The sequence below is a fragment of the Watersipora subatra genome, chromosome 4, assembly GCF_963576615.1.
Source record: "Watersipora subatra chromosome 4, tzWatSuba1.1, whole genome shotgun sequence".
Taxonomy (NCBI): domain Eukaryota; kingdom Metazoa; phylum Bryozoa; class Gymnolaemata; order Cheilostomatida; family Watersiporidae; genus Watersipora; species Watersipora subatra.
The window spans coordinates 36320902-36336282 of NC_088711.1; the positions used below are offsets into that span (position 1 = coordinate 36320902).

Genomic DNA, 15381 nt, shown 5'->3' on the forward strand with positions numbered 1-15381 from the left:
CTTGTTATTGATAAGTCTGCAACTCAGTAAAGTTTGCTTTTGATAAGTCTGCAGCTCAGCTTAGCTTGCTATTGATATGTCTGCAACACAGTAAAGTTTTTTATTGACAGGTCTGCAGCCCAGTACAGTTGCAGTTGCAGCTATGTTTGCAGGCAAGTAAAACTTTCTAGTGATAGGTCTGCAACTCAGTAAAGCTTGCTTTTGATAGGTCTGCAACTCAGTAAAGCTTGTTATTGATAGGTCTGCATCTCAATAAAAGCTGCTATTGATAGGTCTGCAGCTCAATAAAGCCTGTTATTCATAAATTTGCAACTCTGACACTTTTACGCAATAACATGAGCTCTAATAAGCAGGCATAGAAATGTAGGCAAATGCTGCAAGGGTAAACATTTTTTGAGAAACTTTGTACAGTAAATAAAAATAACAAATGAATACAAATATTGGAAAAGTTAGTAATGCAAAAACTCTACCACCTATCTGCCGGTGCTATTGTCTACACACTTAACATGTAGGGATTTTAAAAATTTATGTTAATTGTTCCACACATACTCACACATACTCGTATATTAATTCCTTAGAGAACACTATATCATATATATGTACTAGCGGAATGCCCGGCGTTACACGAGTATTAAAAAACAGCTTATAAACAGTGGCAGGTAATATAGTTGCCTGCCACTGGCCATTAGCCTGGCACATTGCCAATGGTTAATTTGATAAGCTAGTATCCATATTACTAAACTTACTAATAAGAGCTGTGAGAGCAGGCTTTAGTGACCCTGCGCCGTAACGTAATGGAGAGTCGCATATGCTATGGGTATGTTAACCCAGATAACCACTCATATCACCCAATGAATCCATTGCATCTCGCGTAGCTTAATTGATTAGCATATTGCCTAGTAAAAGGGAGGTTCCGAGATCAAATCTTCTGCGATACGGAATATCAATTTCAAGATTTTAATAGCAATAGCTGGACAGACTGATGGACAGGCACTGAGGTTTATATACATGTATATGTATTAGACAATTGGCTTGATGCACAGAGTTATCAGAGTAATGAGAGTTCTTGGTTCATTGCTATACTTACACTAAATAGTTAAATCTGTAGTGACAGAAGACTGTGAACCTTTCTAGCTGACTCAACTGTTAGAGAACCCCAGCAACCACCCTATATACACAGTCAAATCAATAAATAATCATTTCCACTAATCATCTACATCAGTGGTTCCCAACTACTTTAGAGCCATGGACCCCCTGAGCTCTTTATCTAAAAGTCATGGACCTCTTTATAAACATAATATATGGTGTTTATAACAATGCATTGTAAATTGATGTACATTATAAATTAGAATAATATAAGAGTCAATAGATTTGAAATGTTTCTATTTATTTACTCATATAAAGCAATGCTATACTAAATTGCTTTGACTGTTAATTTTCAGTAGTCAGTTTGTTAGTGGGATAGATTGTACTTCTTGTTTTTTTACCAAATTTTCAATCTTTGGGGAAATGGTTGACAAAGCGCATCGCATGTCGTCTTCAAGTCCTAGTCGGTTTTGTTGTTTCGATTTGAGAACAATCATGGAGGAGAAAGCGGACTCGCATAAGTATGTAGACACAAATGGGAGCAGAGTTTAAAGGGCGTGTTTGGCTGTCTGTGGATATGAATGAATCATAGAATGCAAAAATTCTTCAATAGTTTCATTTTCATAAACATCTTGTTTTGCTGGTTTCATGGTTTCAACATGCTGGTTTCATTTTGTTGTCAAATAAATATAGTTGCCCAATACTGTCACAATTATGATCAGTCAGCTGCCATTAACAAGCATTCATGATATTATTAGTCGCCATTGAGAAATGACCACAATTTGGTTTTACATACAGATTTTGAGTATGAAAACTACATTGCACAGCTTTGCTGCTGTTCCATCTTATTGGCCAGGTCAAAAAATGTGACATCGACAAAAGACTTTGCCATTTTATATTATAGGTGGAAAAATATTAATTAAAAACTAGGGAAAAAAGGTCATTGTTCGGGTGATTTCGGGTAGACCCCTACCAATCTGAAAATTGGTAAAATTAAGTAAGTTGAAATGTTTTATTTTCCATGGATCTTAGTATATTGCTGAAACTGAAGAGGAAGAGGGAGAATTTCGTGTTTGCCGGTTACAGGTTCTGTTATTTTGTACCATTCAGCGGAAATCAGGTACTATCCAGCGATTGACACACATAGGTGATAAAAGTTTAAACCCAAAAACCTAACAAGACAACGCGACCACCCCGCGGGAATTGAATTAGCCCCGAAACCCAGGCTAGCACAATCCCAACAGATTTCGATCATTAAACCCCGCCCATATCATGTCAGGTTTTATATCATTGATCCAACCACTATGACAGAAATAGCTGTAAATAACTAGCTAGAAAAACCAATACTGGCACCAGCCTGTGGACCCCCTCAGAAGTTCCTGTGGACCCCTGGGGTCCATGGACCACCAGTTGGGAACCACTGATCTACATGTACATACTGAGGTTGGCCCGAGCATTGCCCACCAATCGTAAATTTTGTTGAAACCGTAAAGACCAGATTTGAAGATATTTAGTATAACATATTCTATACAATTATGAACAGGTTTATATTTTTGGTCAAGTCAATAAGTTTGTAAGCCCTAATTGGTACCTTACGCTTAAAAATATTCATTTTTAATCTGAGATTGTATTGCCTTAAACTGACTAGCTATAACACCTGTATATGTTATAATTGCTTGTAGATATATAGTATTGACTAGCTATAACCCCTGCCTATATTATAGTAGCTTGTATATAGTACTGACTAGCTGTAACACCTGTATATGTTATAATCGCTTGTATATATATAGTATTGACTAGCTATAACACCTGCTTATTATATTATAGTAGCTTGTATATATAGTACTGACTAGCTATAACACCTGTATATGTTATAATCGCTTGTATATATTATAGTATTGGCTAGCTATAACCCCTGACTATATTATAACAGCTTGTATATACAGCCTAATGATTATCAGACTTCAAAAATTATTAACATTGTCAGAATCTGCATAAAAATATAAATTTATTTCACAAATTTGACGTAACTAGAGATTTTAGGAGTTGTCTAACTTGCTCTCATATTACATATAAATGTGATCGGATAAGAATAACATGCAATCAATGATATACAGTCCCCAGGGGGACTGTATATCATTGATGCAATGTAGGCATAAAAGCATTTAAAAATTACTTTCAATCAATCAACACTTTTAGTAAAACACTTTAAAAAAACAATATTTTGTTTAGAACTTCTCAAAAATTTGGAAATAGTTTGAAAAGTACCAAGTATAAAAAAATTGTGGTCTGTGAATTGTTTTATTAAAAGCAAATCTGATGCAAAGCATTAGTGCTGCCTGGGACTGACTTGAATAGCTCTGCTCATAATATTTATTATCCCCATCAGCCATTATTTCTACAGACAAGCGCTGATATAAATCTCTGTAATAACTTTACATTGATAGTCAGTCGTGGATAAAGCGGTAAACAATACATATAATTGCCAACAATAACTGCAAAGCCTCCGAATTCATTGACACTTCTTTAGAGAATATTGACCTCGCTAAATCAATAATGGTTTCTTTGCAGAAGGCATGTATACCTTTAAACGCTTAAAGGTATCGCTAGACATTCAATCATTTTTAACCGATCAAGTGCAAAGCTATTGATGTTTCTCACTTATACAACAGAATATTTGTCATGTTTCCAGTATTATGCAGAACAATACTAGTAGCTCTAGACTACTGATATATTATCATTGCAAAAACAATAGAAGTTGGAAAATTTGCTATTGAAATTCTGTGTGGTAGAAGAATATCAAGTGCTTCATCACTAACCATACGCTATTCACATGTTTGATTGCATTGCGCCTGGCTAAAAATAGCATCTAAAGAATTACGTCGGCTTAAGAAGACACTTGCATTTGTGTTACTTCAAATATGATGTAGGTCGTTATATGCTGGCTACTCCAGCTCAATTGCATTCTTGCATTTGGCTTATTTTAAAGAATTTTGTAAAAATTTGCAAATTGGTTAGTAGTTCGTAAAATATAATCCACCAAACTTCTGATAGGCATTTATTTATATACTTATACGGAAAACAGTAATATAAAATAATTAAACAAATCATACAAAACCTTAATTGGTAATCATATACATGTACATGTACATAATTACTACTGAGAAACAGTTGCAAATAATTACGAGTTGTCTTCACCTGATTTTCAGCAAAACAATAATTTCTTAATTACAAAATACTTGCGAACCATTTCAAGGTTGCGTGAAGGTCAGATCACTAACCGCGTAGGTCAAAAGGCGAATCAATTGCCTATAGGATGATTAGTGCGTACCTTGAAACCTCCTAACGTAACCTACGGCAACTGAGAAACTGTTCAAAGGTGCTGGAGCTAAATATTGTAAGTGCTAATTATAATATGTTTGTATAGTATTTCTTTACGGTTCTTTCAAACTCGTGTAAGTTGATAAATCTTTTGGATTTCACGACGCTGCTATATACGTGTTTTGAATTCCAGAGCGATTTTGCAAGCTGCTTGACTAAAAATAAAGTGTAGCCACGTTCGTGTACTAAAACTTTAAAAATGTAAAATATCAATGCTGTAGTTATGCAGTTGGTTTAATGTTGAAATACTAACAACCATTGGTTAGCACACGATTTCCTGAAAGGTTTTAAATTTCACTTGTTTGGCCTTCTAATTATTTTTGTTTCATGTTTGTATTTTTAGTCTACAAAGAAAACATGAATACTAATTACGTATAATGTTTGTTTTAGTGGCCTTTAGTACTGCAATATAAGTCAGATGGCTGTTTTTTCATGACATTCCTACTTTATATCACTTCTAAGATGTTGCCATTAGCTGTTTAATAAACATAAGGCGATACCAAATGTGCTAGGAGCATTTTGTAGTCCTTCTGGTTGGTAATCTATTATAGAACGTAGAATTTACGACCAGACGTCATGCAATAATAGCTTTTATATGCATTACAACTTCTCTTATAAGCATTGCGCATGGTTTATTATCTCAGTTAGCCAAAGCACAATAGACCGACCTGTTTGATGGAAGTCTAGTTGAGAGCACCACTGACAGTTAGCAACATACCTGCCAACTCTCACGCATTGGGCGTGAGACTCACGCAATCACCCCAAAGAAAAAATGATAATGCGTGAGATATGCGTGAGATTTTTGCCCCAATTTCCACAATTTTATACATACTATCATTGATACATCAATTGCCCCAAAACCAAATCTCACGCATTGCCCCACTCTTGGGTTGGTAGGTCTGGTTAGCAAGCTGGCGAGGAAGGAAATAACACCGTTTTAGATAAATGGAAATAAGATCTTGAATAAGTAAACAATAACAAAAAATTGTCAAGAGATTAACTGTAGTAAGTAGAGTTATCAATTTATCATGTTTGCCAATTACAATGAAAAACCAATTTAACTCACTTATTAGCCTTTTTTTAGGAAGATCTGATAGCCATGGTGATTTACAGGCTGTGAAGGGGCTGTGAACAATTTTTGCCATCAAGTTTATGTAGTTTTAAAACATGCCTTTGTGTGGAAGAGTCTATGCTGTATCAAAAGTGTGGTATTGTTACATTCTGATAATTTTGGCTCTAACGGCTAAATTTTGATTTGGAGTCATTTTATCATATAAAAGTTTTTTACTGTTCAGCTTGCAGAAGTCGGAGATAAAGGCAGATTGTTATTGCCTTAACCAACTAGTCGAAAGCCTATAACATAGTAAGTTGACCAACTGTTTTTACCTCCTCATTCTTTGATTTGTATCCTTACAAAAATACAAAAAAGACTTGCTGGCAACACAAAATGTAAGATTGGTGCTTTTTTAACATTGTGTTGTTTTTTGGTAACAACAATATAAGAATATGCAAATAATGTGCTTGTTTTGGTTGTTAATAATATACTCAAACTTATATTTGCCTCCAACAAAAATTACCAATGTTGTATATCTATTATATATATTATGTATATATATTGTGTATATATGTTATGCATATAATTATACTATGTATATACAGTCAAACATGGATAACTCGTCCACGGATAGCTCGAACACATGGTTAATTCGAACATTTCCTTTGGTCCGTTCCCACGTAATGATAAATTGCTATAGATAACTCGAACTCAACACTGTTAATTCGAACTGTTTTTTTGCCCAACGGTACCGAAACGGTTGTTATCGCTTTAGAAAATCATATTATTCAAAGCCATAGAGGTAAACTTCATCTTTTCGTAATTCATAAGCGTCGTTATTACCACCATCGGCAAAATATTTTTGTCAACGACTTTTCTAAAAGTTTGGTGAAATTTGATTTATACTGTGATACGATGAATAGCACGGGCTAGCCGAGTCACGCGCGCAAAGATTTTCGCCACGCACATACAAAACAAAAATCGAATGTTGTTTTTGTTTTGTATGTGCGTGGCGAAAATCCTTGAGTGTGTGACCCGGCTAGCCCGTGATGAATAGTTTTCCTACGTTGATTCCGTGTTGAATCAACGTCGGAATGTTGAATGTTTTAAACGTCTTAAAAATTGTTGTAATTAAACGTATACGTTGTCTGAGCTACAAAAAACTATTCATCGTTTGACCTAAACACAGAATACGTGTGTACATTCAATAAGTATCTATTAAAAAAGCGTGAGTGATATAGAATGTACCGTAAAACCTCGTAAAACTTCTAATTGAACTGCCTCGGAGTGTTGCTCTTAACGAATCCCAGGTAAAGTAAGGTAACCTGCATAAACTTCAAGAAAAAACGGCAAAATTGATCGTGGGTAAAACCCCAAAAGAAAAAAATGTCTTTTCTTTTGAGCATTTCAACAACGATCAAGTTTTGCCAATGTCAATCTGAAAAACGTCCTGGCAATAACATCACCTCAAACAACAAACCAATCTCAAGTGATAGAAAAATCTCTATACTTTTTCATGAAAACGTTTTAAACTTTACATTAGAAGCATTTAATTTGAAACAAGCCATTTGTGCTTTTGATTTATATTATAGTTTGTATACGTACATGTATCTACTAATAAATAAGTAAATATATGGACTTGTGACAGTGCTCTGATAACTTGAACGCTCTGATAATTCGAACACTTTTGCTCGGTCCCTTGAAGTTCGAGTTATCCATGTTTGACTGTATATGAGAGTTGGAAAAATAAGGAATTTTTTTATTCAAATCAATTTTTTTCAATTGCAATGACTTTTTGATAAATTTTATTTTTTCACTAATTTTTTCTCATGCAAATTGTCTATGAATTGCATAGCCCATAATATTGCTGGTGTACCTGCTTTTCAGTATTATTAACTTGAATGCTTTAGTTTAAAAATTTCTTATATTTCTTGCATTCAGCAGCCATATAAAATTTCAATCTGTAAACTGCATGTAAGTTAGTGGAGTAGAGCTACTAGAAGTTTCACACAGATTACGAATAAAATCCGAAGACATAAAAAGGCACTATGAAAAAAATTTTAAGCACATTTTCCTCGGTGTCAACGATGTGGTTGATCATGTGAAATATAAATACAAGTTTTTCGATTTTCTAGTACCTAGCAAGCAGGTTACTTATTTTTTAATGACTGAAACAAAAGGTGGAGATAACTCTTTGACGCTTGTATTCGAGCTGACTGCAATAAAGAGTTTGGTGTCGTAATGTCATTTATTAAACAGAATAATGTGGGAAAACTTTACCAGTTACAACTGTCACCTCACATTTATACTGCTTTGAGTTTACTACATAGACTTACAGGTCCTAGCTTCAAAGGTCCTTCTGTAGCATCGTACTACACATGCAGTCAACTATCTCCATCACACTTGCTAATTTATGACAGCGGAGGAGTCTTTACAGATTTGTTATGCACATCAAAACAAGATTGTTTATTTAAAAAAACTGGTTTTTGCAAAATTCTGAAAAAATATAAAAAGTCATGATTTTTTCTGAAAATATGTTTGCTTCAAATCATGAATTGGATCAATAATTTAATTTAAATTAGTTAATTTTTTTGCGCCAAAACTAATATATATATTATGTGCATGTATATATATATATATATATATATATATATATATATATATATATATATATATACGATATACATGAAATATATTATATATATATGTTACAGTCAATGAGCAAAATCAGTCAATTTGTAAAATACCTGAAATTTTCAGTCATTTTATAAATTGACTAAAAAATTAGTCCATTTATTTGACAGACTGACTGAAACATTGATATGAAGCAAGACAAGTCATTCACATCAAGTAAAGCATCAACTATCACATATAAGCATTCTTATATTGCTTAACTTGCTACTATTTAGTATTTTTGTAAATAATTCATTTGAAATTTACAACAATATGGTGTGTAATATTTGATTGAGGATATGAAGATTATCTACAGTTAAACAGATGTTAATATCAAGTACCTGAACCAGATGCTTGAGCGCTTGGATGAGTTGCAAAGGGTAGCTGTCTACCAAAGTTACTGGTGTGTTAACTTTGACGAGGCTACTCTGTGCATTAATTAGAGCCAGACAGCAGTATCTGGTAGAGTAGGGAACCACAATTAAAAGAGGCAGCCATCCACACATCCATTTGATTTTGGTATAGATCAATGAAACGACATAATTTAAAAAATAATTTATTTCACTAGAAATTCCACTGTCATACAGCCCACGACCAAAGTGATATTGGAAAAAAGAAAGGGTACTGATGGTTGAGAAATGCAATATTAGCAGTCAAATGGCACTGCAGTGCAATAGGATAACTGCAATGGTAGCTGTAATGTACTGGGTGTGGGTGTTATTATATATAACAAGCAGCAATAATGAAAGGAAAAGATTATATGTTTATATCTTTCCCTCTGGAATAAGAGAAATGCAATATTGGCCAATATTAGAAGTAAAATGCACTGATATTATTAGAATAACCAATATTATTAATATAGTAATAGTATAAAACCAATGCACAAATTTGTTTACATTTCAAAATGTCATAGCTAACAATATCAAGAAGTATCAAAAAGAATATCCAAACTTAGTAATAGTAATACAGTAATAATAGAAAACCAATGCACAATTTTGTTTACATTTCAAAACGTCATAGCTAACAATATCAAAAAGTATCAAGAAGAATATCCAAACTTATAATTAAATATCGTAATCTCATAAAAATCGTTAGAAAAAATATCATCGGCATTTCCTTTACTTACACTGCGTTGGACATCAATTAGAATACCAAAGTACTCAAATGTGTCTGAAATGTCAGTTAATTTGAAATCGGCAAAAATGAAACGATTTCAGTACTCCTACCTTAATTACCGAAACCTTCAGCAATTCGACAATGCTATAGACTTGTGGGGCGCTGCACCTTATTTTTTCGTGAAATGCGCCCGACTTAATCGTTCTATTCTTTGTCGCTCGGCGTTTCAATTTCCGGTCTTAACTTTTATAAAAGGGAGGCTTAGCAAGTTTTAATAAGTTCAAATTAATCTGTCTATTTGTGTATAATCCGATCAGATGAGTAAGTTTTAAGATAATAACGACGGTTTACAAAGACTTGGTAGCATATTTAAATAGGTTTGTATGTGTTTTGTATCGTTATTATACTTTAACAACTCTACAAAACGATGGTTAAATTTGTTAATGAAATTTGGATACAAGGGTTCGTCTGATTGTTGATGAATAATTTTTGGGAGTTGTGTGCACATGTGCATTTATCATAAATCTCTCAACCAATCGCTTCGCTCTGTTTGGTCGTGGGATAAGTGCAAACAAGTTATCTGTAATATTTTGTAATCAACTGTAATCAACAATTTAAATTACCGTAAAACCTCTAATTGAATGCCATAGTGCTCTATTTTTCAATCCTTCCTCTATGGTAGCGGTCAATTGGAGGCGATGTTTGAATAGAGGCTGGCGGTGTATTTTTAAAATGGCTTTTCAGAAATTGGGGAAGATAAATTTAGTCCTTTCACGAGCGAAGCGAATGCCGCCTATAATCCTATATTTTGCCCTCATTTTCCGGTGGAGCGGTGGAGTGATATTGAACCTTTTGGATGCAATAAATTTGCTAACTTACCTTCAACTTGTCAAAGATCTCTTAATAAATATGCATTGCGTATATATATGTATTGCTTGCAATTGACCTGCGATAATAGGTATTATAGCCTATGTCCTTCTTTGAAATTTGTTAGCACTTTCAATTTTTATTTTATTTTAAATTTGAAAACATTTTTATTTTACATCCATATTTACCAAATTTGCATGAAATTTATTGCACTCATTGATATGTTTGCTACAGTTTGCAGCCAAAACTAGCTTTTTATGTGTAATAGAAGATGAGTTACAAGCGTCAATCAATGGTATGATCAGATCACTGCAATAGTGCTACCAAATAATATGCTATAAATTTATAAGTTATATAATGATAGTCTACCAAATACTACAAATATATATTCATGAACAAATGACATAAATGAACCATACTTATATTACATGCAGAAACAAAAATTAACGTTTTCAAAACAAAAATAATTGCATCGTTTGCTCGAATAGCTGCATTCTGATTGTTGCATTCGATGGAACAAACATCTTCTAGATTTTCAGTACCTTTATTGTAACCTTTGGCCCAAAACTTGCAAATCGTTTTTATATGCATGTTCTTCGGAGTATTAAGATCACATTGAACAAGGAGCTACTATTAGCCTGAGACCGTTATTAATTATTTCTATGGTGTTGCTTTCAAAGGTTGAATGAAAAAAAGCGAAAAGCTTTGGAGTTGGACAATGAGAGAATTGGTGGTTACTAATGTAAATGATTCATTAATAATACGATTATGTGAACACTTTTCTACTGATCATTTGATATTATGGATCCATAAAGATCAAAGATAGTCAAAGTAGTGGTCAAATAGAGGTGGCGTTCAAATAGAGGTAGCGTTCAATTAGAGGTTTTACGGTATACATGTATTTAAAGGGATTAAAGCACCTTCTACTAGAGCATAGGGTTCATTTGAATAACAATCATATAATCGTGATTATGATAACTTACAAATTACTAATTTCAGTTTTTATTCAGAAATGTCAAACTCCATGACATCAACTGTTACACTTCTCTCCAACCTTGAAACATTTACATTTGTTTGACTTGCACTGCTTGCCACTCTGTCTACAGTTACACTAGGTATATACCCTTACCCTCTAGAATAGCACTTTTGTACTGCCTGTCGCAAGCCTATTGCGTTATCTCTGGGTACATTGTTCATGCTGTACAACTTATGGGTGCATAAGTCAAACTGGTTTCTGCTGTAATGCACTTTAAGATTGTTACAGCAGAAACCAGTACAAGACAAACCGATACGCATATGTTGTACTTATTAGAAACAATGATTTTTTAAAGTACTAAATGCATGTAGTAGCAATAGCAAGTTAAGCAATATAAGAATGCATATATGTGATAGTTGATGCTCTACTTGATGTGAATGACTTGTCTTGCTTCATATCAATGTTTCAGTCAGTCTGCCAAATAAATGGACTGATTTTTAGTCAATTTATAAAATGACTGAAAATGTCAGGCATTTTGCAAATTGACTGATTTTACTCATCGACTATAACATATTTATACAGTATATATATGGTATATATACAGTATATAAACAACATATATATGGTATGTATATACAGTATATATACCGTATATATACGATATATATATACGGTGTATATATATATACACGGTATATATATATAGTATATATAAACGGTATATATAAACAATATACAGTGAAACTCGGATAACTTGCTCTCGGATATCTCGAACACATGGTTAACTCGAACGGATTTGTTTGGTCCGTTCCCACGCAATAATAAATTGCTTTACATAATTCGACCATAACTTGGTTAACTCGAACAGTTTTTTTGCCCAACAGTGTCCGAGACGGTTGTTATCGCTTTAGAATATCACTTTATTCCAAGCCATAGAGATAAACAACAACTTTTAGTAGTTCTTAGGCGTCAATATTACCACTATTGGCAAAATGTTTTCGGTAACGACTTTTTTACAGGTTTGCAAAAAATCTAATTTTACCAAACATCCACTTGGGGATAGCCCTCCTCAAGCAAGGAGAAGCGAGGTAACCTTCAGATAAACTTTAAGAAAAATCGGCAAAACTGGTTTTTGTTAAAACGCTCAAAAGAAAAATACATATATGTCTTTTTTTCTGAGAGTTTCAACCGTGATCAGGTTTTGCCTATTATAATCTGAAAACGTCCTGGGAGTCACATCACCTAAAACAAACAAACGAATCTCAAGTAATAAAAGGAAAATATTTATACTTTCTGATAAAAATTGTTAAAACATTACATGAGAGGTCCCTTAACTTGCAACAAGCAATCAATACTTTTGATTTAGATATAGTTTGTATATGTACTGATAAATACAATAACACATGCACTTGTGGCAGTGTTCTCATAACTTGAACGCTCTGATAACTCGAACACTTTATTTCGGTCCCTTGATGGTCGAGTTATCGGAGTTTCATTGTATATATAAACAGTATATATACAGTATATATAAACAGTATATATACAGTATATATATACAGTATATATACAGTCTATATACACAGTATACCGATATATACAGTATATATACTGTACATATATACAGTATATATATACCGAGCATATACTCATGCTACAGACAGTACTATTTGGCAATTGAAGCCTCATCAGTGCAGCTCAGAGTAGGCACGAGAGATAAATTCCATTGCCAATGAGTGTTGTCTTCCAGCCATGAAACAACTAAGTTGCCTCACAGACTTTATGAAAGTCAATGCGCTGACACAAGAGTGCTCAAATCACAAAGGTGATGAGCTATGCGTGAAGGCTAATAGTGCCACACCTCTCACTGAGAACTCAACCGAACCAATGTAAGGGAGCATATACTCATACTACAAACAGTGCTGTTTCGGCTATAAATTTTATATATATATACATATATATATAAACACTAAAGTTTGGTGCACAACTTTTTATAAAATTATATTTTGATACGAGAAGTTTAATTCTGCTAAATCAATCCTCAGGTAATGAAAAATCGTAAATGTTTAGCTGCCTCATTGTGAAGAGAGATAACAACAATCAAACATCCTTATCTATTGAATGCATAGAAAAGACAATAAGACATTTAAGTTCAGATTCAACAAATAGCAGGGTACCTTTAGACACAAGCATCGCCACATCACCGGGCTATCGAAACACATGTGGAAATAAAGGATCATCATAGCAAACATCAGATATAATATAGAGTGAGTGGTCAAGTCTCCATTAAACAACACAATTAACTAACACAATACTCAAACATATTCAAAAGTGTCATATCTTCATGAAATAGCGGCCTGTAATCTCTTAATTTCTGCTTAAGATATAAGCTTTTATAATCTCCTATGCAGTAATCGGTAATGTTCTCTGAGAACGATTTATTATTCCTTACTCGAGGATTGTCTTAGCAGTGTGAAACTGTAAGTAGCAAGAATATGGTTTCGTGAGACATACATATGCAAAGATTTAAAGGAAATAGTATATATTGTTGTGAATTCATATCATGTTTAATAGTTCATAACATGTTTGATCACGTTTCCTGTTCAGCTTAGCCTTATGACTATAAAGTATTATGTATCCAATGCTCTGGCTGCTCTATATCTCTCGCTTCTCGCATTGCACTCATTAGCAACTCGCTAGTATCGGTGGTATCGGTGACAAATTGCTAAGTTTAGTGACAAGTTTTTAAGTGACAAAAGACCGAGGGACAACTTGCTAAATGTGTTTGCGCAATGAGTAGCTACAAGAATGATGAGACTTATTCAGGGTTTTTGCCGATATCGCTGGCATGAAATTTATGAGCAATAAATGATTAAATGTACCAATAAACTGAGGATGAAGTATTTCACAACTCTGTTGTATAACAATAAGATGAAGCTGATGATTGTGTCACTGTGTCAGAGATGTCTAAAATCTAGCTCCAACAGCTATACAAACATATGTAATAGTTTTAATTTAGTGAGTGAAGCTTGGTTTTATTTCTGATGTTTGTTTTAGGTGCAAGTATCGTGCTCTAGATAACTATATAATATCATGATGGAGATTTATTTTGAAAATTATTACATCAGATGCAATGCTTTGCCCAAAACAAATTGTGTCATACGCCAATCACCCTGACTTGCCTATCCCTGTGTTACCCGAGTTTACTGCAAATTGCATTCTCCGGTGATTAAACTATGCTGTGACCAATGACGGATTGTTGATAGCTTGTCTCCTATTGGTCCCTATATGGATAACTTGAGAGGCGGCACGTTGGGTATGCGCAGTTAAGACGAAGAGGTGGAGACGATCTTACACACTTGACAAAGATTGGAATGTCTATTCCTTTTAACCCATCAGGTTTGTTAATTCCTTGCTGATGCATATCAGGTGACTAATTTATCAGCATTGTGTGGGGATTAGCTGCAGTAAATTATTTTTGCTTGTGAGTTATGTACTGGGACTGGGCAAATAATAACCTTAGATGTTATAGTAAGGTTGGGCCATGCTGAGTCTCACTCGCAGTAACTGTTCGCAGTAGTTTTTGTACTAGCCGTTTTATGGATTTTCTTGTCCTGATATGATTAACTCTCATTATCCGATGTTACTGCTGCTGCAGACGTGTGTTATACTCGCAATCACTGCGTTTCCTTGCGTCGAATCGGTTCGAAGTTGCTTCTACTTCGAATCACAGAAACAGTAACATCCGAATGACATTTCGCTAAATTTGTGAGAAAGCATTCGCTGTGAGAGTCTTTCAACTTCATAGAAACACTCACTGTTGATGGATCTGAATTGATTATACTCTGTTAAGCTCGCCCCAGTGGAGGTAAAAAAATTCAGCACCACTCATGTGCATCTCTACTAAGAAAACATTCTTCTGTTGTTCACTACTGTTTCTACTTGACCTTTTGCCTTTATACATACACTAACTGAATGCGCGGGTAATAAGTCTTTACACAAAAAATTTATTTTTATTTAAAGGTTTATTTGTAATAAAATTTACATAACAGTTATTTGGTATCAAAAGGTTCACCATGTCTTACTCTGCTGTGTTGTAGGTACAAAATACATGCATGTGGAAATGTGATTACAAGCTCTTAAAGCTCAAAAACGAACAGTTAATCGCAGCCATCACGAAAACGCTGTAGTTTGGAATTTCTTTATTTCGATGACGTACTCAAACATTGCG

The 15381-nt window shown here is 33.9% G+C and overlaps 1 protein-coding gene across 4 annotated transcripts in view; it reads left to right on the forward strand.

The window, feature by feature from the left end:
- Window positions 1–4351: 4351 nt before the first annotated feature.
- Window positions 4352–15381, forward strand: part of LOC137393177 (galactose-1-phosphate uridylyltransferase-like) — a 31354-nt gene continuing 20324 nt past the window's right edge. For 3 of the 4 annotated variants that reach the window (XM_068079613.1, XM_068079616.1, XM_068079615.1), the window contains exons 1-3: window positions 4410–4483; window positions 5763–5830; window positions 14417–14549. In XM_068079613.1, coding sequence (XP_067935714.1) covers window positions 14525–14549 — 25 coding nt within the window. In that variant the 5' untranslated portion in view covers window positions 4410–4483; window positions 5763–5830; window positions 14417–14524. Of the gene's footprint in view, window positions 4484–5762; window positions 5831–14416; window positions 14550–15381 lie in introns of all 4 variants that reach the window. The other variant, XM_068079614.1, reaches the window with a different exon arrangement.